The 23,052-nt window shown below is 44.3% G+C and overlaps 1 protein-coding gene across 1 annotated transcript; it reads right to left on the reverse strand.

The window, feature by feature from the left end:
* Positions 1–16,268: 16,268 nt before the first annotated feature.
* On the reverse strand, positions 16,269–21,518 carry LOC133801464 (glutathione S-transferase zeta class-like). The gene is made up of 10 exons (XM_062239681.1): positions 21,306–21,518; positions 21,100–21,196; positions 20,950–21,006; positions 20,742–20,827; positions 20,563–20,634; positions 19,819–19,872; positions 19,619–19,694; positions 19,378–19,439; positions 19,096–19,155; positions 16,269–16,725 (listed from the first exon to the last, which is right to left on the reverse strand). The coding sequence occupies exons 1-10, from the start codon at positions 21,306–21,308 to the stop codon at positions 16,615–16,617; spliced, it is 678 nt and encodes a 225-aa protein (XP_062095665.1). The 5' UTR covers positions 21,309–21,518; the 3' UTR covers positions 16,269–16,614.
* Between the last annotated feature and the right edge of the window lie 1,534 nt (positions 21,519–23,052).

Consider the following 23,052-nt stretch of genomic DNA (forward strand, 5'->3'; position numbering starts at 1 on the left):
CCTGGACCACCGTCCCAGGCCCACGTCAGGAAATGGGGATAACATTTACCCCCCAAGCCTTCGCCTAGGGCCTCCAAGTGGAGGCTTGCCTTGCTCCCGAACGCTCCACGGTCGTCTTCCCAATTCCTGCTTGAGCTCGTGGGTCCGTGACATAGAGCAGTGACGTTGGTTGTATATTGGCCCGGACCATTTACCAGTGTCCGGGTACGTTTACCTAAGTCCCGCGTCGTGGCAGGGGTACACGTGTGACCAGGTGATTGCTGCATGGATGGGTCTCGACCTTGAAAGGTCACCTAGACACCTCAAGGGTCGCTAGGCCTAGGCTGGTGTGTCAGCACAGATCTCGAAGCGTCCCATCCGCATGGGGGTCCATCATTAATACTTCTGGGTTGATGTGGACCGTAGGATGGGGCGACCTTTGGCATCCTCCCCTCCTGGGTCGTTAGATCTGAGGTGGCAAGGATCCAGCTTGAGAGGGCTCATAAATGCCCCTGCCTGACTTTGGACCGTTCGATGGGGAGATACATGTCCGTAGGATCAGAGGCCAGGATTTGGGCCTTTATAAATACCCCACAGACACTCGAGCCATTCCAAGAACTACTAAGCTTTGCCTAAGCTTTGCATGTCTGATATCACCGGCGACATCCACCGTTGCTTGCTAACTCTACGCCGTCGTCTATTCCTCACGGCCCCAGCGTCTGCCCATCCACTTGAGAACACGTCCTGGGTCTGTCCTATCGACGAATTGCTGAACCGGCTTCACCATTTCAAGGACGAAGTTCTGCCGCTCTTACCGTCGGACAACCACCATCTTCTACGGCCAACAACTCACAGTAAGTCCTTCTGACCTTCTTGATGAATATATGAACTTAGGCTGTTCTTTTAATTCACATGTTTAGGGTGCTAGACCCTAATTACGGTTAGTAGTTGTTAGGAAGGCCGCCTGGTTCGGGTTGCTCCGTATCCGGATGCTTCCCGGACAGATGGCGGAGCCTTAGTAGCTCTTTTTCCGTTCTCGATCGGGATCTCGTGGTTCCTTGGTGATCCCGGACCTGATCCGCAGGGGCTCCAAGCAGTCCTTAGGAGACCCCCCGTACCTTAACCGACTTCCTTGGGTTTAGGTACTAACTGCTTGGCTTTCTTTCTTTGTTCCTAGATCATCAACTATCGCAACGGGCGTCACTCTCCATTCCGAGAAAGAAGTCAATAGGGCCCCGATCGTCATCTCTGGGTCCCGAACATCCAAGGGTAACAGGTGGGAAATGGACGTGGTGCCCAATCTGTTCCGGAATTACTGGATGATGTACCTCCTGGAGAAGCATCTGGGCATAGAATCCACCCCCGGACTCTTCCACAACCGCATGGCTAGGATCGAGGAGCGGGCACACACGTCCGTAGAGGGATTCGAGGCCTGGAGCGCCGGCCACATCAGCGCGGGAGCCACGCTCCCACTCCACGACTACTTCGTGTGATTCCTGACGTATGTGGGGATCGCGTCATTCCAACTCCTGCTGCAAGTGCACCGGCTACTCACGGGATGGCGAGTGTTCTGCATCGCGCAGGAGATCGTGGAGCCGACCCCTGCGGAAGTCTTATATTTCTACAAGTTGGAGCCGCAGGTCAACGTCAGGGACAAGACCTTGGATAGCTTCTACAGACTGAAGCTGCGAAGTAGCTACCCCGCTCCCACCAGCTCCTGGAAGCATCCCCCGCACATCCGTCATTACTGGTTTATGACGTCCGGGTTCCTCGTGGAGAAGAACCCTACACTGTTGCTGGATTTCCAGCGAGTGGGTAAGTGCTTCCCCGATCCTTTTTCTCATTTTTATTCTCTGTTTCTCCGTTTCTCATCATGTTCCTCCAAGTGGCAGGACCTTTCGCTCAAAGTCCCCTCACCAAGTTCATCATGGAACGGAGGAAGTTCTACTCCGGGTTGAGCGCGGAGGACCTGGACGTAGGCGACTACGTCAACACGGACAACCTCCGAGTGGTCGGGATGCTCACGACCACCCAAACCATCGCCATCCTGAACCTTCAGGGCATCGCCTGCGAGAAGAACGTCGTCATCCGGGAAAAATTGGCCTTAGACCACATTGCAGAAGTGGAGAAAGCGGCGCGAGCTGACGCGGCCCAGCGCAAGAAGGACCAGGCCCAGACGGAGGCGGCCACTTCGGAGGAGCTGGAGGAGCTCTTCGAGGACGCGCTACCGAACACGGGGACTCCCGGGGCTAGCGTATCGGGGCGAGGTAACTCCCCTTTAATCTTGACTTATGCTCCCCAAGTCGGGGACTTAGCTAGGGATAGGCTAGTACTCCAAGGCCCCGCATTCGGGGCTGACGGGGAGACGAGACCTTCGACTCCCGTCCCCGTAGGCTCGAAGGTCCTTATGTTCTTATCCGGGTTTCTTCAGTACGGGAATTTCTTGAACCCGGACGACATGGGTGATCGAGTCCATTCCTTCGCTTTAGAGGAGTTGAGTCGCGCCCAAGGCATAGATGAGGGTTCGTCCCGGGTCATTATTAGTCCTGATGATATTTATTTTTTCCTTTTTTGTTTGGTCTACCATACTAATTCCCTTTTCTGTGCTTTTACAAAAGACTCCGGTATGTCTACTCCCGCCAGGGAAATGAGGCGGCTCCTCAAGGACAGGGCGCCCAGGAAAGCTGCCAGGAAGGCAAACGAGGCGACAGGCCCGGAGCCCAGCCTCAACAAGGAAGTGTCCGGGACAGAACTTCGTCCCAGTGGGGGAGCCCTTGCTGCGGTTCCCATTCAAGCCGTGGAGCTGGCTGCAGTCTCCAGCCCCGCCCCAAACCCGGTGATAGACTTGGAGGCGGGTGCAGCGGCCAACCAAAGCTCTGGAAAAAAGGGCCTGGAAGCCAGCGCTGAGGAGGCCAACACCGGGAAGAGGCCCCGGATGAGGCGGGCTGGCTCGGCCAACGAGTCGCACAGCGAGAGTCAACTCGCCGCGAAGGAGGTCCCCGCCCCACCAGTTCTCCCCACACGTCCGACTCTTCTCAAGGAGGAGGAGTCCATTGTGCAGGATGAGCAGTCCCGGCTGATCAACCGGACTTGGGAAAATGGTCGAGGCTGGAGGGACGAAACGTACAGAGCCCTAACGATCTGCCGTCAGGTGGAATTTGCGGAGCGTCCGGCGGCATTCAGCACCCCTCAGCCGATCGTGGATCGACCAGCCACCGAAACGGGCTTCCGCCCTAAGCTCGAGCAGGACACGGCCCCCTTGGCGGCTGACCTGCTGGACCAGGTGGGGAACACCATGTCCAACCTCCTGCTCAAGCGGTACGCCACGATAGCCAACCCGGACGTGTTGTTCATCTCCCAGGCGCTTCGCCACCAGGCCACTGCGGTAAGTTTTACTTATCTTTTTCTTTCCCCTTCTTACTTGTTGACAAGGATTTTTCCTAACTTTTATTTGCTCCAGGTTGATCTGTTGTCCCATCGGAGTGCCGATCTGGTGCCCGAGCTGGCCATGAAGATGGAGACCGCCAAGCTGGAGCTGGAGGCGGTTGTGAATCAGAGGGAGACCGCCAAGGGGGCCCTTGGCCGAGAGATGGCCCAGGCCCAGGCGAATCGTGAGGAGTTCAACCGCGTCAAGGCCGGACTGGAAGACACTTTGTCCCATAAGGGAAAAGAGGCCGACGAGAGGGCAACACTCTTGGAGGCGGACGCGGCTCAGTCGGTCAGGGACAAGGAGGAGATCTAAACCTTGAAGGCCTGGGTCTACGAACTGGGCGATTCTCTCCTCGAGGAGAAGGCAGCGCACGAAGCATCCCGCCGCAAGAAGGAGGAGGCAGAGGGCATGCTGGAGGTCACCTTCGAGGAGGCCATCTACATGGCTTGGTGCAAGGACAAGAGTATGAACCTCCTGGTCTTCCCCGATCCAGAATCGAAGCAGATCGAATTCGAGGCCAAGGAGAAGGAAGACGCGGAACTCCTGGGGGATGAATCCTAGGCCCGGATCTTCACTTTGTCTCCTCTACTTCTTTTCTCTGTAATTTTGTTTAACTTTTTCGGACGCGTACGCGTCCAAAACACTATGTTGCTTTCTCCGGTTTTTATACAGTTTTTTTTTGTTATTCCCTGAGTAGAAATTTCACTTTGTTGTCGTGTCTGGTTGATTATGAGGGTTTGGTCCTGGTTCCAATGGCCTGGACTAGACCAACTGATTAGCTTGTCAAGTTTTCAGATCTAACTGCCAAGTTTCTAATCCCGGCTCCAACGGCCAGGGCCAACGTGGCTGAGTTTATTTTCGGAACCTTGCTTTCCCTTTATCAGTTGTAGGCCACGGCTTTGCCCTAGGGCATACCGGATGCTTCTCTCCCGGACCTCGCTCGTTTGGAGTGGGACCGACCTTGGGCTCGGTCCTTTTAACTTATGCCCCCGGACATCGCTCGTCCGAGGTGGGATCAGCCTTGGGCTTGGTCCCTTTGATTTATACCCCCGGACATCGCTCGTCCGGGATGGGACCAGCCTTGGGCTTGGTCTCTTTAGATATACCCCCGGACATCGCTCGTCCGGGATGGGACCAGCCTTAGGCTTGGTCTCTTTAGTTATACCCCCCGGACAACGTTCTTCCGGGGCGGAACCGATCCTCGGCTCGGTCCTCAGCTTTATACCCCCGGACATCGTTCGTCCGGGGTGGACTAGCCTCGGGCTTGGTTTCTTTGATTTTGTACCCCCGGACATCGTTTGTCCGGGGTGGGACCGGCCTTAGGCTCGGTCCTCTTAGCTTTATACCCCCGAACATCGTCCGTCCGGGATGGACCAACCTCGGGCTTGGTCTCTTTAGTTGTATACCCCCGGACATCGTTCGTCCGGGGCGGGACCGGCCTTAGGCTTCGTCCCTTTAATTGTATACCCCCGGACCTCGTTCGTCCGGGGCGGGACCGGCCTTAGGCTTCGTCCCTTTAATTGTATACCCCCGGACCTCGCTCGTCCGGGGCGGGACCAGCCTTAGGCTCGGTCCTTTTAACTTATGCCCCTGGACATCGCTCGTCTGAGGTGGGACCGACCTTAGGCTCGGTCCTCTTTGATTTATACCCCCGGACATCGCTCGTCCGGGGTGGGAGCAGCCTTGGGCATGGTCCCTTTAATTTATACCCCCAGACATCGCTCGTCCGGGGTGGGAGCAGCCTTGGGCATGGTCCCTTTAATTTATACCCCAGACATCGCTCGTCCGGGGTGGGAGCAGCCTTGGGCATGGTCCCTTTAATTTATACCCCCAAACATCGCTCGTCCGGGGTGGGAGCAGCCTTGGGCATGGTCCCTTTAATTTATACCCCCAGACATCGCTCGTCCGGGGTGGGAGCAGCCTTGGGCTTGATCCCTTTAATTTATACCCCCCGGACATCATTCATCCAGGGAGGGACTGGCCTTAGGCTTGGTCCTCTTTAATTTATAACCCCGGACATCGCTCGTCCGGGGTGGGACCAGCCATGGGCTTGGTCCCTGGGGTTTGTATCACCTGGACATTGTTCGTCCGAGCCGGGACTAGCCTGAGCTTGCGCCCCGCCGGGTATTTGCTTATACCCGGGATACCCCCCCGCAAGTGAGCGGAGACTGGTCTGGGGTCACTTGAGAAAGATTATCATTGTTTTACAATATTTCTTTATGACGTTTTGTACACGCCATTTTTATTATTCGAAAGGGGTCGCCCTGAGACGTACATTGTTTACAACGAAAATATTAAATTGGAACACGCTCTCCTGACTACTGATAGTATTTACGGAGATGTTCCGCATTCCAGGCTTGCAGGACTTCCGAGCCATCGAGTCGCTTTAAGCGGTATGTCCCGGGGCATACTTCATGTTGGATCTCATACGGCCCCCTCCCAATTCGGGCCCAGAACCCCCACTCCCGGATCTTGAGTAGCAAGGAAGACTCTTCGCAAGACTAAGTCGCCAGCTCCGAACTTTCGGCTCTTGACTTTCGAGTTGAAGTGTCGCGCGATCTTGCCTTGGTACATCTTCAGCTGTACCTGCGACTCCTCCCGGATCTCCTCGATGAGATCTAGTGATTCTTGGAGTAAGGCGTGGTTCTGGGCGAGGTCATACATGTCTCGTCGGTGAGATGGGATGGTCGTTTCGATGGGGATGACGGCTTCACATCCATAGACCATGGAGTAAGGAGTGTGGCCGGTTGATGTCCTCTCGGTCGTCCGGTAAGCCCACAGCACACGGGGCAGCTCCTCGGGCCATTTTCCCTTGCAGGCCTGGAGCTTTTTCTTCAGCGTCCCTTTTAGGATTTTTTTCACGGCTTCTGCCTGCCCATTTGCTTGGGGCCTGGCGACTGCGGAGAAGCTCTTGACGATACCGTGTCTATCGCAAAAATCCGTGAAGTGGGCGCTGTCGAACTGCTTCCCGTTATCAGATACAATTTTGTAGGGGAGGCCATACCGACACACTATGTTGTTGATGATGAAATCCAAGGCCTTCTTGGAAGTGATTGTGTTCATGGGCTCCGCCTTAACCCACTTGGTGTAGTAGTCCGCGGCCACGATGGCATATTTCACCCCTACCTTCCCGGTTGGGAGCGATCCCACCAGATCGATCCCCCACACTGTGAAGGGCCAGGGGCTAGTCATCAAGGTTATTTCTGTCGGGGGGGGCCCGTGGGACCTTCACGTACCTCTGGCATTGTTCGCATTTGCGGACATAATCGATACAATCTTTCTTCATGGTCGGCCAGAAGTATTCTTGGCACAAGATCTTCCTGGATAGACTGGGCCCGGCTGTGTAATCTCCGCAAAAGCCTTCATGCACTTCATGCATGATGGCGCTTAGCTCAGTCCCGGACACACACCTGAGGTAAGGCATGGGCAACCCCCGACGATAGAGTTTTCCGTCCATCATGACATATCGGTGGACTTGGTATTGGAGCTTCCTAGTTGCGGCCCTGTCGGCTGGAACCTCCCCGGCTATTAGGTAGCAGATAAGCGGTCCCATCCAAGAAGTGGAGTGATCGACGGTGTGGACCGCAGGGGCCCTGATGCTTGGGATGGGGAGATGGTTGACGGGGACTAGCCCGGCCAGTTCCGCCTCGGCGTCGGTGGCCAGCTTTGCTAGTGTGTCCACGAAGACATTTTGCTCTCTGGGGATCTGACGGATGGAGTGCTTTGTGAATGCCCGCAGCATCTCTCTCGTCTGGGTCACATAAGCCGCCATTCTCTCTCCTTTAGTTTGATATTCCCCCGAGATTTGTCTGACAACCAGCTGGGAATCGCTATAGATTTCCAAGTTCGCTGCCCCTACCTCCCGGGCCAAACGCAGCCCGGCTAAGACAGCTTCGTGCTCCGCTTCGTTATTCGATGCCTTGAACTGGAAACGAAGGGCATTTTGTAATTGGTGTCCCTGCAGTGACACCAAGATGATCCCAGCCCCGGTCCCTTTCTCATTCGAGGCCCCGTCCACGAAGACCTTCCAGACGGGCGCTGCATGGACCTCGGGACCATTGTCTTCCTGAGGTATCTCGAAACATTCGACAATGAAATCGGCCAGGGCTTGTCCCTTGATGGATACTCTAGGGACGTAGGATATATCGAACTGACTTAGCTCCATGGCCCACTTTAGGAGCCTTCCCGATGACTCGGGCTTCTGTAACACTTGCCGCAGAGGGTGGTTGGTTAGGACCTTTATGGCGTGGGCCTGGAAGTAAGGTCGGAGCTTCCAGGATGCCATTAGCAGGCAAAAGGTCAGCTTTTCGATTAATGGATACCGAGACTCAGCATCCAGCAATCGCTTACTCACATAATACACCGGAAACTGCGTCCTTTCCTCCTCTCGTACCAACGCGGCGCTGACCGCATGCTCGGTCACTGCCAGATATAGGTGCAGAGGTTCCCCGTCTACCGGTTTCGCCAGGATTGGAGCTTGGGCCATGTGTTCTTTCAGCTTACGAAAGGCTTCTTCGCATTCGACTGACCAATCAAACCGCTGGCTTCCCCGAAGGACGTTGAAGAACGGGATACACTTGTCCGTGGCTTTGGAAATGAAACGGCTCAAGGCGGCTATCCGCTCGGTCAGGCTTTGCACGTCCTTATGCTTCCGGGGGGAGGGCATGTCAATCAATGCCTTGATCTTATCCATATTGGCCTCTATTCCCCAGAAACTCACTATGAAGCCCAGGAACTTCCCAGAGTCCACTCCAAAGGTGCACTTCTTGGGATTCAGCTTCATCCCGTACTTCCGAATGACTGCGAAAGCTTCGGCCAGGTCGTCCGAATGCTTCCCGGACGTCTTGGACTTGACCAGCATGTCATCGATGTAGACTTCCATGTTTCGCCCTAACTAGGCCCGGAACATTCGATTGACGAGCCTTTGGTAGGTTGCCCCGCCGTTCTTCAGTCCGAAGGGCATGACTATGTAGCAGTATATTCCCTTGTCGGTTTGGAAATTGGTGTGCTCCTGATCTGCCACATGCATAGAGATCTAATTGTAGCCGGAGTAAGCGTCCATGAAGCTTAGGATCTCGTACCCAGACGTAGCATCCACCATTTGGTCAATCCTGGGCAGCGGGAAACAATCCTTCGGACAGGCTTTGTTGAGATCCGTGAAGTCGATGCACATTCTCCATGTCCCGTTTGGTTTCGGCACCAGGACGGGATTGGCCAGCCACACGGGGTACACAGCCTCGCGTATGAAGTTTATTGAAGATAGCTTCTCAACTTCCAGCTTAAGGGCCTCGGCCCTCTCCGTCCCCAAAGGCCTGCGTTTCTGACGGACCGGGGTCACGTTCGGGTCAATACTCAACGCGTGGCAGATGATGTTGCGGTCGATCCCTGTCATGTCCGAGTGAGACCAGGCCAGGATATCCTGATTCTCCTTAACTTGGGCGACGATGGCGGCCCGAACATCCGCCGGCAAATTTTTCCCGACTTGGATGACCCGGGTCGGATCGGTGTCGCTGATCCACACCTCCTCTATCTCGTCCATTGGCTCTAGGACGCGATCGTCCCCTATCCTTGGGTCCAAGTCATCTTCTTCCTGGGCCACCCTCTCAGCAGGTGGGGGAGGAATCGGGCCGATGAAGTCCTCGAAGGGCTCGTCCCGGACCATATATATTGGGCGGGCAGATACGTGGTAGCACTTCCAGGCGCTCTTCTGATCTCCCCGGACAGTCCCCACCCTTTCGTTGTCACAAGGGAACTTCATGCAAAGATGACGGATGGAGGTGATGGCCCCGAATTCTACTAGAGCGGGCCAGCCAAAAATGACGTTGTAAGCGGTGGGGCAGTCCACCACTACGAAGGTGCAGAACTTGAACGAGTGATGCAACTCACTTCCCAGCGTGACGGGCAATTGGATCTTTCCCATGGGGAGTAGTGCGTCTCTGTTGAAGTCGTAAATCTGGGTTGGGCACGACGCCAGATCCGCTTCGGTCAAGCCAATGGCAATGAAGGCGGGCTTGAACAAGAGGTTGACGGAGCTCCCGTCATCCACCAACACGCGGGACACCAACTTGTTGGCGATTTGGGCATCTATGACCAGCGGGTCATGGTGCGGGAAATGGACATTGCGGGCGTCATCCTCCGTGAAGGTGATGGGGAGGTTCATCAACTTTAGGTGCTGAGCCGGGGCCTGGACAAGGGCGCATACCTCCTGGTCATGGTCCAGTTCGCTCAGATAGCGCTTTTGGTCGTTCCTGGACGGTCCTCCCAGGTGAGGTCCGCCCGAGATGGTGGCCACATGCCCATCCACTCGAGGGGGTGCGGTCCTGGATGGGTAAGGCATTCCAGGGCCGGGAGCTTGCGCGACAGGGGCCCCCTGAGGGGCCTGCGCTGTCGGTCCCTGCGCATACCCTCCCTGAGGCGGGTATGCCCTGGGTGCTCCCTGGACCGTGGGTTGTCCGGGGCCTGCTAACAGGCCCAGGACTCCCACGGGCATCCTAACCCATTGGTGGAGATGCCCCAGCTTGATGAGATTTTCGATCTCGTCCTTGAGCTGGCGGCATTCTTCGGTGGTGTGGCCTACATCCTTATGATAGGCGCACCTCTTGCTGGTATCCCTCGGATTCCTTCCCCCCTTGAACATGGGGCTAGGCTTCCGGTAGTGAACCGCCCTTTCTGTGGCCAGGTAGATGTTCTCCCTGGTATCCACCACATTGGTGTATTCTGAATATTGGGGCTCGTAGCCCTTTTTTCCCTTCTTGGCCGGCTCGGACCGGTTCTGGCCTTTGCCAGATCGCTTCCCCCGGGAGGGGTTCACGCTCGCTTCCGTCACTCCCGCCTGTGACTGCTGGGCCCCGACAAGGGCGACGCTATGCCCTACTATCGCGGCTCTATATCCGGAGAAGTGGGTGGATTGGGACGGGGCATATCCCGAAGCGGCAGGACCGTACACTGTAGGGGTGTAGGTGATTCCAAGCGTAACAGCCGGTCCCGGGGCGACCGGGGGCGCGGCAAATGACTATGCCGGGAACTACACCCCGTACCTCAGGAATGCTTGGGCGCTGGGCTGTGCAGCCAGAGGCACCCCAAAGCCTGAATCTGGGCCTCTTTCCAATTGATGAATCATTGGGCCCTTCTGATGAATTCTTCCAGGGTGGCTGCCTTGTTACGCTGCATGTCATCCCAGAGAGGGGACCCGGCCCGAATTCCGGACTGCAATGCCACCAGGCGCTGTCCGTCATCCACCTTCGTCTTAGAGGCTTCTTCAGTGAAGCGCTGGATGTAGGCCCTCAGCGTCTCCGTGGGGAGCTGCTTGATATTTGCGAGGGCGCTGATCTGCATATCCATCCTCATGGCGCCCATGAACTGCTTGTGAAACGCTGACTGCAATCCAGACCAGGATTGGATGGATCCCGGCTTAAGTCTTTTCCACCACTCCTCGACGGGACCACCTAGAGTGATCGAGAAACAGAGGCACTTGCCGTCGTCGCTGACATGGGCCACTGTCATGAGCCGGTTGTATCGGGACAGATGGTCCCTAGGGACGGTGTTTCCAGTATAGGCGGTGAGACTTGGCATCTTGAACCCCTTGGGGAGTACAACGTCCAGGATGTGCCTCGCGCAGGGCTCTTTATCTTCCTCATCGGAGTCGGTATCCGCTCCTTCCTGCTTGCGGACCAAGCGGTCCGTGACCTTTTTCAGAGCGGCCAGCTGCTCCATGAGCTGCTTGGCCGTGCCGTCCTCCAGGGGGATTCTTTCGTTCCTCCTGTCGTTGATGTCGTTTCTGAGGTCACTACCTCAGGGGAGAATCTTTTCCTTTCGGGCCCGCTCTTTCCGAGCGTTCAGTCCGTCGCGTAGGTCTATCCAGGACGTATCGTCCCCTGAACTAAGGGCATGTTGCTCCTCACTGTGCGGCCGCTCCCAATGGTTTTTGTTAACTGAGGCACTTGGGTGCAAAGACCTTTCCCGTTCGTCTCGCCCTGGGGCGTGCCGGGGTCGTGCGTTCCGCGGCCGCATCCCCTGCGGATCGATCGAGTGGCCTCGTCCTGGGATGGGGCGCACCTTCTCTTTCCTAGGGAGCGGCCGGGAATGGGTCCCGGCTTTCGTGACTGGGGTGTTCTTTTCTCGGGTCTTTCCACCAGCCTTCTTTTTCTCCCTGTCCGGGTTTCCCGGGGCTGGCTCAGGAAACTACTCCGGGGGAGGAGCCGACCTTGCTTCTTCGAGGGCCCCGGCTCGGGCTTGCGGAGCGGGCTGCTGCGCTCCCGGGAGTGGGCCAGTTGTAGGATTGGTGCCGGACCCTGCGCGGCTATGAATGCCTGCAGGGCTTGGAGAGACTCTTGCATCCGTCGATGCGCCTCCGCTTGCTCAGCGATCCTGGCCTCCTGGTCCAAGACTTGCTGCCTCAGTCTGGTCACCTCCAGGTCCTCCTGGTTGGGCTCTCCTTCGGGGATCTCGGGATCCGTAGCTTCGTCGTGGTACTCCCCCTCATTTTCCTCTTCATAATATTCCTCCTCATTTTCCTCTTCGTATTATGTCCCATCCTCGTAGTCTTGTGACTCGTCATGGTGAGATGTTTGAGAAGGCGCGTTCTCGGGCAGATTCTTAGGAAGATGCTGAGAAGGCAACAGATCTCCATTGCCCTGCTCTGGATTGCTAGGGTCGAAGGTTGTGTGTCGTGTGTTCACCATTGTAGTAACGGCTTGATGTTAGCACTAGCTTTCTTCAGCTCTCAATGAAAGCACCAAAATGTTTACCGAGATTTTCGGAAACCACTTTAATGAATATTAGCTAAGAATAAAGATATAGAATGTAGAAGATTAATACATGATTTTTATGTGGTTGGGGCGTTAATAAGCCTTAGTCCACGAGTCAGTTGTATTAGAGCTTGGAAAGTCTTTTACAATGGAATTTCTCTCTATTTTTTTTTGACAGAGTAACTGTATATCAGTCGGAGAGAGATCCTTTTTCCAGTGTTCTATCGCCTGTATTTATAGGCCCATGGGAACACTGGATCTGGGCCGGGTATGACCCGGGCCCATCAAAGATGTGAATGCTCTTGGCTTCTCTGCTGGAAGCCCAATAGAAAAGATAAAACATACATAAATTCAAGACTAATTAAGGCCTAGCAGGGCGGCCCAAGAACTATGTTTCGCCCGACAAAACGGTGCTTTTGGTTTGGACACTTCGGGTTACGAGGCTGATTCAGGGGACCAAACCAGTCAGAGTACTTGTCAGTGCAAGTCTGAAACAGCGGCGTGCAATCCTGAGGTGGCCTTTTCCGCAGGTGAAAAGTGGGGACAACCCCCACGCGTCGCGGGGCGGCTTCAGGGTCACGGATGCTTTTCCTTGCCAAATAGGGAGGACCTGATCCGGGTTCGTTTACCTTTGTCCCTCTTCGTTTACCACAGGCCCGGACCGTTTACCAAGATCCGGGACCGTTTTACGTGTACTTCAGCGGGGATCTGAGCTCTGTACATCTCCCAGACAACTGTCCTGGATCACCATCCCGGACACCGTCCGGGCCCAGAATCACACTAGGGCCGCGCCCCTTGGATATTCCCGTGCCAAGCGGTCTTGGGTAGGGCCTACATTTGAATGCCCAGGCCATGGGCCTGGACCACCGTCCCGGGCCCACGTCAGGAAATGGGGATAAAAATCTTAAATATCATGTATTTTTTATTGTTAGCACATATTTACACTTTGTTCTTTATTAGTACAAAAATATAATATTCTTTGTGTAAGATGTGTCATTAAATTGTACACATCCAATGCTTATAACAAAAATATTATGTTTTGCCTTATAAATAATGTTATTTGATTTTTTGTTGTTTCATTGGGTTGATTCACATTAAATACTTTAAAATTATATTTTTTGAAAAGTGAAGATAAATCATATATTTTTATAAAAACTTGTGCTTAAATAGAATATCTAATTTGAATAAGTGATGGTTTGATTAATTTCTACTATTACTAAAACTTGGAAATCAATGTACTTATAAATATTATTGAACTTATATTTTGTGGATATTATTATCTTAATAATTTTTCTTATACCATCTTGATTTCTACTATTAATTTATTTTTATATATTGTCTTTAATTTCTTTATTATTATCTTTTATTTTATTTTCGTTATACAAAAATCTCATCAATCTTTGGAGCTAGGTTAGAATTTATTAATTTTGATTTAAAATAGTTTTCTTTTTTATTTTAGACAACTCCTTTAAGTTTGATCTCATGCTTACACGAACACTATATTTCATATACGATTTGTACGCTTGTGAGTATAAATTTTTAAAACATACTCATTTTAGGTCCATCAGTAACACTTAAGTACCAATTTTTTGAATGACACTAATACCAAATATATGCTAATAGTTATACTTGAGTACCAATTCTTTATTCTGACGACAATAGGTAATAGTTGCAATTAAGTACTAAATTATTTTAGATAATTTTTGTTATAAGTTAATACTGACTTTATATATTTAAAAAAACTATTTAAAGAATATTTGCGAAAATAATATTATATCTCTACTAATAGTTGTACTTGAATAAAATTTCAATTTTCTTTTTATAAATTTTCATATTTCTTTATTTATTACTTTTATATCTATATAAATTAAAATTAATTTTATACATTTTTTTTCAAAACTATTGAAGGAATATTTTCAGCAATACTACTAATTCTTTACTAATAACTACCATTAAATATAATTTTTATTATTTTCATATTTCTTTTTATATATATTTAAAGATTTCTATAATTTAAAATTGATTTTATACATTTTTCTAAAAAAAATATTATTCAAGCAATATATGTAACAATAATTATTTTCTAAAATTAGCACAGATTAACACTATTGTTGTTAAAAAAATTAATACTTAAGTATAACTATTAGCAAAGATTTAGTATTATTGTTGCAAATATTAGTTAAACTTAAAATTATATCATGAGAAATGTTTAATGGCTAAGATTAAGTCATTGTTCTTGTACATAAGTTTTGTTTTGACTTACCATTATACACGTTTTTTGCCCTTCAATCTTAGAATACAGTATGCTTTGAGGATTTCCAAAATACACCTATTCCTTCTCCTAAAGCGAACACACATCCATGGTTGATCTTGAGTCTTTTTAGGGGTTGTTTGGTATACATAAATCTCAACATTTTCTCATATTTAGTTCTGAGTTTGAATTTTTATATCTTAGAAAATTGAACTTTAGGGTGTTTAACTTTTCTTGATTTTGGGCTCAAGTGAAATCCACATGTACAGTACATGTAGTTTTCAGATGCAAGGAATGTGAAACACTTCAAAATTATTATTATTTTAAAAAAAAATCTTAAACTAATAATTTTTTTTAAAAATGACTTAGAGCATCTCCAATGTAGTGCTATATTGGGGATGCATTGCTAAAATATAACTCACTTTAAAAAATATTTGCTTCAATGGTGTGCCAAAAATTATGTCAAATTTAACGCTAAAAGTTGTACCAAATTTGGCACACCATGTAGCATGGTGTATATTTACATTACCATAAATGCTACACTTTTTTATTTACTTTTATATCATTTTTATTATTTTAGTATTATATTTAGCTATTAGCATTAAATAATAGACTTTTATCTTATTATTTTATTATTATCTTTAACTATCAACAATAAAATATAAAATAAAATTATTAATTTTTTGTATAGTGCTAAAACTTGTGCTAAATATGTCACATATTGATTTTTTGTGTAAAATATGACAAAATATTTACATCTCCCATTAAAAATAATCTTATTTTATTTTTGAAACTTATAATATAAAAACAAATATACACAAAAGTGATAGGTAAAGCATTTATATCATTAGTTTAGTTTAAAACAACAAATGAAATACTATTAACAATAAAATAAGGTTATTGTTATATTTTTTAAAATTATACTTTATTTAATTACTATATTTTTTAATTTTGTTAAAATTTATTTCATAAGTAAAATTTATTTCATAAGTAAAAGTAAGTATAACTTATCATTTAAGAGAAAATGTGGTAATTTATTTTTAAAATGTCATTCGTTAGTTATGATTCTATTATGGATTATTTTGATAAAAGTATATTATTATATTTTAATTTTATGAAAATATAAAAAATTAACAAATTACAATGCGCAACCAAACACAGAAAGTAATTTTCTCAAAAATTATAAATAAGATTCTAATACACAACTAAATACAATGATGTAAGTTTACAGACTATCAGATCACCCTCTTCAACTTTTTCAATAATATTAAAACTGTAAAGTACAGCCCCTTAGTCTTTTATATTACTCTATCCTATCCTTGTAAGACATATGGTATGGTGCAATTTGTAGTTACAACTGTCTTACGTACCTAAGTAATTTTACAATGACATGGCAATAGTCAGGTCACTTACAACACAAGCTCTGGAACCTACTCTAAAAAATTGAGCAAAAACATATTAATAAATATAAATAAATATTAAAAGTAAAATGTAAAAAGTTATATTGTGAGTGAGATATATTAGTATAACTATATAAATAAATAAAAAATATACATAAAAATTAAAAAATAAAATTGAAAGGCACTAGGAACTAATTGGATCGGCCATGCATATATTATTATATCTTTTCTACACATTTACAATTCTTAAGTGGCCACACCTCCAAGAACATGCAAAAGATGAAAAAACCTGTTCTCTATTGTAAACCTCTCAAAATTTGTCTTGTCAAGTCCATTACTCACCCACATTAGTAGCTAGTCATTCTTCCTTGTCATTTTCTTCATCATTCGATAATTGAACATAGATGCACATACCTTAGTTTTACTAAGTCATTGTTCTTGTACTTTACGTTTCTACCATATGCCAACAATGCGCAATATTAAATAGTGAACAAGTTTCTTATACATAACCCAGTAATTAATTCATAACCTCCTCCTAACAATAACAAATGTTATTGATGTAGCCCCGAAGGAGAAACCAGACATCAAAGTAAACTGAATGCATAACAAATAAAAAGCTTCTTCCATTTTAATTTATTTCAAGCAACATAAATCATACAAGGATAATAAAGACCTCAGATTTCACAGACTATCCAAGGCATTATTTATTTGCATATGCTACCACTTACAAGTATTCATCTGTTTGTTTGGTTTACTCGGACAGTATATATCTGTTCAGCAGTTCATTAACCTTCATAACCCATTTGTCTAACTAGTGCTGGAGGAAGGACAATCAGGCTGATTGTCTGGCATGGCATTTTGAAATGCTGGCAGTTGGCTGTATGCTTCATTCAACCGGGCCAAAACAGGGTATGGGGTCTGCTCAAAGATTAAGTCAGAAAACTTGTTAGTAGATCAGATGGAGAACTGTGCTCTTTTTAGTAGTCTCCTATTATTAAACAATAGATTTCTAACCAGGCAAAGGAAAAGAAAGAGCTTCGGAAATTTTAACAAAAAAGAACTTGATAAAATAAGAAATAAATGAAAAGAAAGAGTAAAAAAATAATAAAGCAAAGATGTTATAGAAGAAAAGTTGGATAATGAACATTATGAGACTAACATTTCAGATTAAATTTACTCAACGGAGTATGTAGGTATGTATTGAAACTAGGCTCTCGCCCATAGCCAATAACCAAGAGTAGGTAGGTCCCTAGGAGGAACTTGAACATCAGACATTGTGGAAACAAACTATATAACTGATCATTTGAGAGCTAACTCTCTTGGAAGTTTGATATATATATGACAATTCTCATATAGGGGTTTCATTTTAAGCCCTACCGGTAGGGCTCTTCAGTGTTCTCGACCTATGAACAGTTTTCGGCACGATTTTTTTTTATGACCGTGTATATTGTAGTTGTTTAGAGTATCCTGCAAATTTTCAGAAAATTCCAAATAGTTTACAATACCGAAAACTAAGTTCAAATATGTTGCTTTCCACGTGCATAAAAAAAATTAATCACGCGTGCAACAACATATTTGAACTTAGTTTTTGGTACTGTAAACTATTCGGAATTTTATGAAAATTTACATGATATGCTAAATAGCTACAATATGCACGGTCATAAAAAAAATCACACCAAAAACTGTTCACGGGTCGAGAACACTGAGAGCCCTACTGGTAAAGCTTAAAGTAATCCCCTATGGGAGAATTGTCCTTTATATATATATATACACATATATTAATTACGCGTTTGCTTAGTTTTATTTAGAAAAATTATTAATTAATTTTATCAAGCTTTTATGATTGTCATATAAATTTAAATAAATAAACAATATTATATATAAAAAATGACATAAACATATTAAAAGAAAAATTAAACCAAAATATTGTTTTTGATTTTTTTAAAAAAAATAATATAATAATATGATCAAAATAATATGTACAAAACATTAATGATATTATTTAAATGACTCCTAAATGATGGAAAAAAAACGTATTTATTCTTGATAAAAGATAAATGTTATTCTAATTTCTTATTTAGTAACATAGTTATATTAGACTATTTGTACACAAACGACACTTATACATATAATATTTATTATGTATTATATATTATTATAATAATATTTTATAACTTTTGAATTTATATTAATATAGTTACAAATATCTAGTCTTGTATTAAATATTACTATAATAATGATATTTTATAATATTTGAATTTATATTAATATAATTAATAAATATATTGTCTTGTATTAAATATTATTATAATAATGATATTTTATAATATTTGAATTTATATTAATATAATTAATAGATATATATTTTTAATTAATTTTAAAAGTACATTCAGTTAAATATTTAGAATATTCCTTTTAAATTAACAAAAGAAACCAAGAAAAACCATTAACTACACACTTTTTAAGTTTAACCCAACTTAGAAGGGCATAATACACAAATTAGCAACTGAAACCAGTGAGAAACTTTATTAAATATACATAACACCAAGCTATTATTCTTATCTACACACGTTTGCAAGCCCATTTTCTTGTACCAACCTAGTTTTTTTTTGTCAAAATAATGAAATTAATCTCACATAAGCTATTTCGTCATTTTACCTTTTTTAAGTTGTTAGCCAAATTTTATCAAAATAAACTTACTAGTTAACCCACTATTGAATTGATGAAGGAACATCTACCTACTTACTGACTGAAGATCATAGTAACAAGAAATACTTCATTTCATGTTATGGACAACATGACGTAATAGTGTTTCATGGTGGCAATCAATCTATTGCAAACATTATTTATCAGGACTGGTGATTGTCTTTGTGAAACTAATAGTTTAAGACAATGACATAAAGCAAGAAATTTAAGTTGAAACGGTCTGAGAGAGGATAACTAATAATGGCCTTCACAGTTCGAGGTATTTTAAGTGCTATTCTCACAATAATCATATCAAATGAAGAGCAGTTTAAAAACTGAAGAGCTTTAAATTGATAAAAATTTCAGAATGTAATTTTAAAAAAGAGAAATTGACATTGAGGGCAGAGTACAAACAAAGACCAAAACTTGGCAAAACATTAGAAAATTTTCCTCATTCCTTAAAAATGAATTTATGCTACAAGGATAACATGAATTACATGGTACACAGCAACTTTTTACATATGAAATATATATTTATATATTATATTTAGGTAGTAGTGGGGTGTAATGTTGATACAGTACATAAAATTAGAAAATTCGTACCAGGTCAAAATTGAATCTTGTAACAAAAGACTGTATTTGGGGTGCTAAGAATAAATCTGCCTGCAAATTGAGGTCAATTTGTCAGATAACTTATAGGAATGTTTGTCCGTTGTACATTAATTTTTTTAAAACCCCCATGCCTGCATTCGTAATTTGAAGCATTTAAAAGAAGTGATATGTGCAACATTAACTAACATAACACAAACAAAAAGTATGACAATTAAGAAGAAAAAAAAAGGGGGAGAGAGCAAGAGATAATAAAAAAAAAACAGAAAATCAAACCAGGAAGACTTCATCTCCAGTTGCATATCTTCCAGCATAGATTTTTAGGAGGTCCTCAAGGGCTGGACATGCATATAGAAATCATATTAAGCCTTGAAATTCTCACAATAATATTACTACCATTGTTCATAATTAACACATGTTAATGTTTGCCACACAAATAAACCACTTTACATATCAATACACACATCACCACGTCCTATTCTTAAGAAGGTAAGTTTAGTTTTTAGTAGACACTAACCTGCAAAGCCATTTCCAAGATGATATTTAACCCAAGGTAATATCTCTTCTGGACCGAATTTTTCTTTAATGTAATCCTGCAAATAGGAAAGCAGCAACATTGATTTATCATTTTAATATAAATTTTATGAAAACATGACTAAATTTTCACAAACCAAGGGATAAATAAAGCAGTAACAAAGATAGATAACAACCACTTACCAGTAGTACCAGATTTTGAAGAGGTTGTATGCTTGCTGAAACAATGTTCGCAACCTACATTCAAGGTTGAAAAGGATGAGATCAGTCGACATTTAAAACTTACAAAAAACATAACAAAGCAGATGCAAGTGTTATGAGAGAAAACAAAATGAAGCCATTAGTCAAGAGAGCATGAAACGCTAGTGGAGCAATGAGTTTTAACATCCTCAAAGGAAATCTTCCATTATTTTGGTTTTGTACTCTAGTAAAACTTGTCTGTTAATAACCCATGTAAACTACTTTTATCAGGTCATGTGGCAAATTATTGATCTATAAAGACTGGCTTAATAACCTCTTTTTCTATTACCATACTTATGTAAGCCTCTATTGTGAAGGGAAATATATTCTACATGTGGGAGTCACATTTCACTTTACCTTCCAGCTTGTAGTTTAAAAAAGAACAACTTTAGCTCCCTGGTCTTATATTCTCTTAAGATTTATTGAGAAAAAAGCAGGGCACGACACTTACCTTTGTAGGGCATGTATAAAAAATTAGTTAAACTCAGCACTGTGAAAATGAAAAAAATACAAGAGGAGAAAACGATTGCAGCACTGAGTAAATAAAGCTTTTCAGTAATTCGTTAATGAAGCTTATTTTTCTTTCTTTTTTTTTATCAAAGTAATAAAGATGATTAGGTGATTAGATATTTATTAAATTGTAAACATGTAATTAGTAAGGATACTCATAAGGAATAGTAATGTTACCTGGAAATTAATGGCTTTTCTTTTGAGATCAGTTGGCAACAGTGGATGCTGAGGGTACTTCTCATCCAAATACTAAACAAATTTTCAATACAAGAAATTTAGTTTGCTATTCATGGAGAACAGTAGAACTCTAATAAAAGAGTGAGTCAGACACAGGCCCACAGCAGTCGAGCACTCACCAATAAGATAGCAAAAGAATCAGACAAAACTATGTCCCCATCCACCAGCACGGGCACGTATCCTATCGGGTTGAGCTTCAAAAACTCTATGGGAAACACAACCCAATTCTTAAATCAGAACCCTTTTAAAATTTCATCAAAAACTACCCAAATTTCACTTAATATATGGATTGAATGAAAGTTGTTGAATACAATAAAATAACGAAACCTGGATTGCGCTGCTCTCCTTTCACAATGTTTACTGCTTTGTACTCGTACTCTAGCCCTGCAATTCAATTATATAATTGTTCAGTTTGGCAAATTCAAAATTTACACCCAAAAAAAAAGGAAAAAGGAAATGAAAGAGCGTGATTAGTACCTTTCAAATTGAGGGCGATCCTAACCCGGAAGGAGCAGGAACTTCTCCAGTAGGAATAGAGCTTGAGCTTGGGTTGGCCTTCCCCGGTAGCAGTCGCCTGAAATTCCACCATATTAACAAAAATCAATAATCAACAACAGTTCAACAAACTCATGAAAATATAAAGATCCTATTTTTGTTTTATGTGAGTAGAATTAGGGCTTTACCATAAGGGGTAGGAATGAAGAACAGGTAAGTAAGTAAGAGATGGATGGATTGGAGGATCTTGTTCAATTTATCTTTGTGTTCCTTGGGTTGGGTTGGGTTAGTAAAATTCAAATGTCGTTCTTATATTATCCTATGTGTTGTGTTCATGAGGTCGGCAACTTCAAAGATAATGTAATGGGATTTATGCTAGCCTCTCCCTCTCCGTGGCAGAATGTAATGGGATTTATGCTCTTTTATGAGGAATTTTCATTTAAACGGTCTTTCCATTTTTGTTTGTTTTGTTTATAGGGATCATTTGTGTATTGTCTATACAACTTTTCGTGTTTTCACCGTACAATAACGTGGCTTAAATGATATATCGTAGCCCTCCTTGGAAGCTCAGACTTAATCGGTGAGTGTCATTCTTGTCACACTCGGAGAAGATTTCAGGCTCGTTATCAATAAGAGCTACTTCCTGAGAATGTGGTCGAGAAGTGACCTATTGAGATTCCCCGAACCATGATTGACTTGTTTAAATCTCAAGAACCTTTCCTCCGAAGAAAGGTTATGCTTGCCAAGTGCCAACCAAAGAGACACATGGTGTAACATCCTAAATTCATTAATAAGGCTTAGTGCCTTGATTAGTGTGTTGGAAGGGCATAAATAGATTAATATGTGAATTTAATTGATTATATGTGTGATTATGTGGCATATATGAGTTATATTGTGATATGAATATTTATGCATGTTTGTGTGTATTAAATATACATGTGGGTCCGTTTTCGTTAATAAAGGTATTTCTGTAATTTTGACATGTTGAGGGTATAATTGTAATTATATGTGTTATGTGATTGAGACCACATTATTATATGGATATATATGCGACATTCGACATGAGACGATCCTAGTGAGCGAGTTGGCAGAAAAGTCACACGAGGTCAAATACCCGGCTCGGGGGTATTTTAGTATTCTAGTACGTTGTCGGGTTTTATCAGGTGATGAGAAGTTATTTGGTGATTATTTGGGTATGTCGGGGTTAATTGGGAATCTTAAGTGGAATTTGAGGTTTAGCTGGAAAATGGTGGCAAAAGACGATTTTGCCCTTGGGGCATTAAAGAGTAAGGATTTAGGCTAAGGGCGTTTTGGTCTTTTCCCAGCCTTAGAATAAGTTTAGCAAGTCAATGGGAAGCTCTCAAAAACAAAACACAACACTCAGCACACCTCTGTTCTCTCTCACGTTTCTCTTTCTCACTCCCTTAGTTTATTCATTTTTTTTCTGAATTTTTTGGAGGAGATTGCTTGGGAATTGGAAACAATGGAGCTAGAATTGGGTTTAGGTGCAACCTAGAGGTCGAATTTCTCAACTGAGGTAAGGTTTTAAACCTTGTGTTTGCTGAATTTCTTGTTGGTTTTGGGTATTCTTAAGGTGTTTAGTCAATTTATGACTTTTGAGGTTTTGTGGGGTTTCAGAGCATTTTAATGTTGTTTTCAAGGTAAGGAGGGTTGTATTAATGATCTGTGACCAGGCTTAGGCTCGTAAATGGTTAAAGTTGTGTTTGGGATTGGTTTTGTGAGTTTAAGGTCGGTTTGCAATTTCTGAAATCACTAATTTTTCTGGGTTCGCGGGGTTGCATCGCAGCGCTGTTCCTGGAGCATCGCAGCCCGCATAAACTCAGGGGCTAGGGCAGTTCTTTGAATCGCTTTGGCGTCGTGGTGCTTGTTCAGTGAAATGGGGTCATGGCACTCTGACTTGTAGAGAGTCGCGGT

Source organism: Humulus lupulus, chromosome 1 (genome assembly GCF_963169125.1).
Source record: "Humulus lupulus chromosome 1, drHumLupu1.1, whole genome shotgun sequence".
In the NCBI taxonomy this organism is placed as follows: domain Eukaryota; kingdom Viridiplantae; phylum Streptophyta; class Magnoliopsida; order Rosales; family Cannabaceae; genus Humulus; species Humulus lupulus.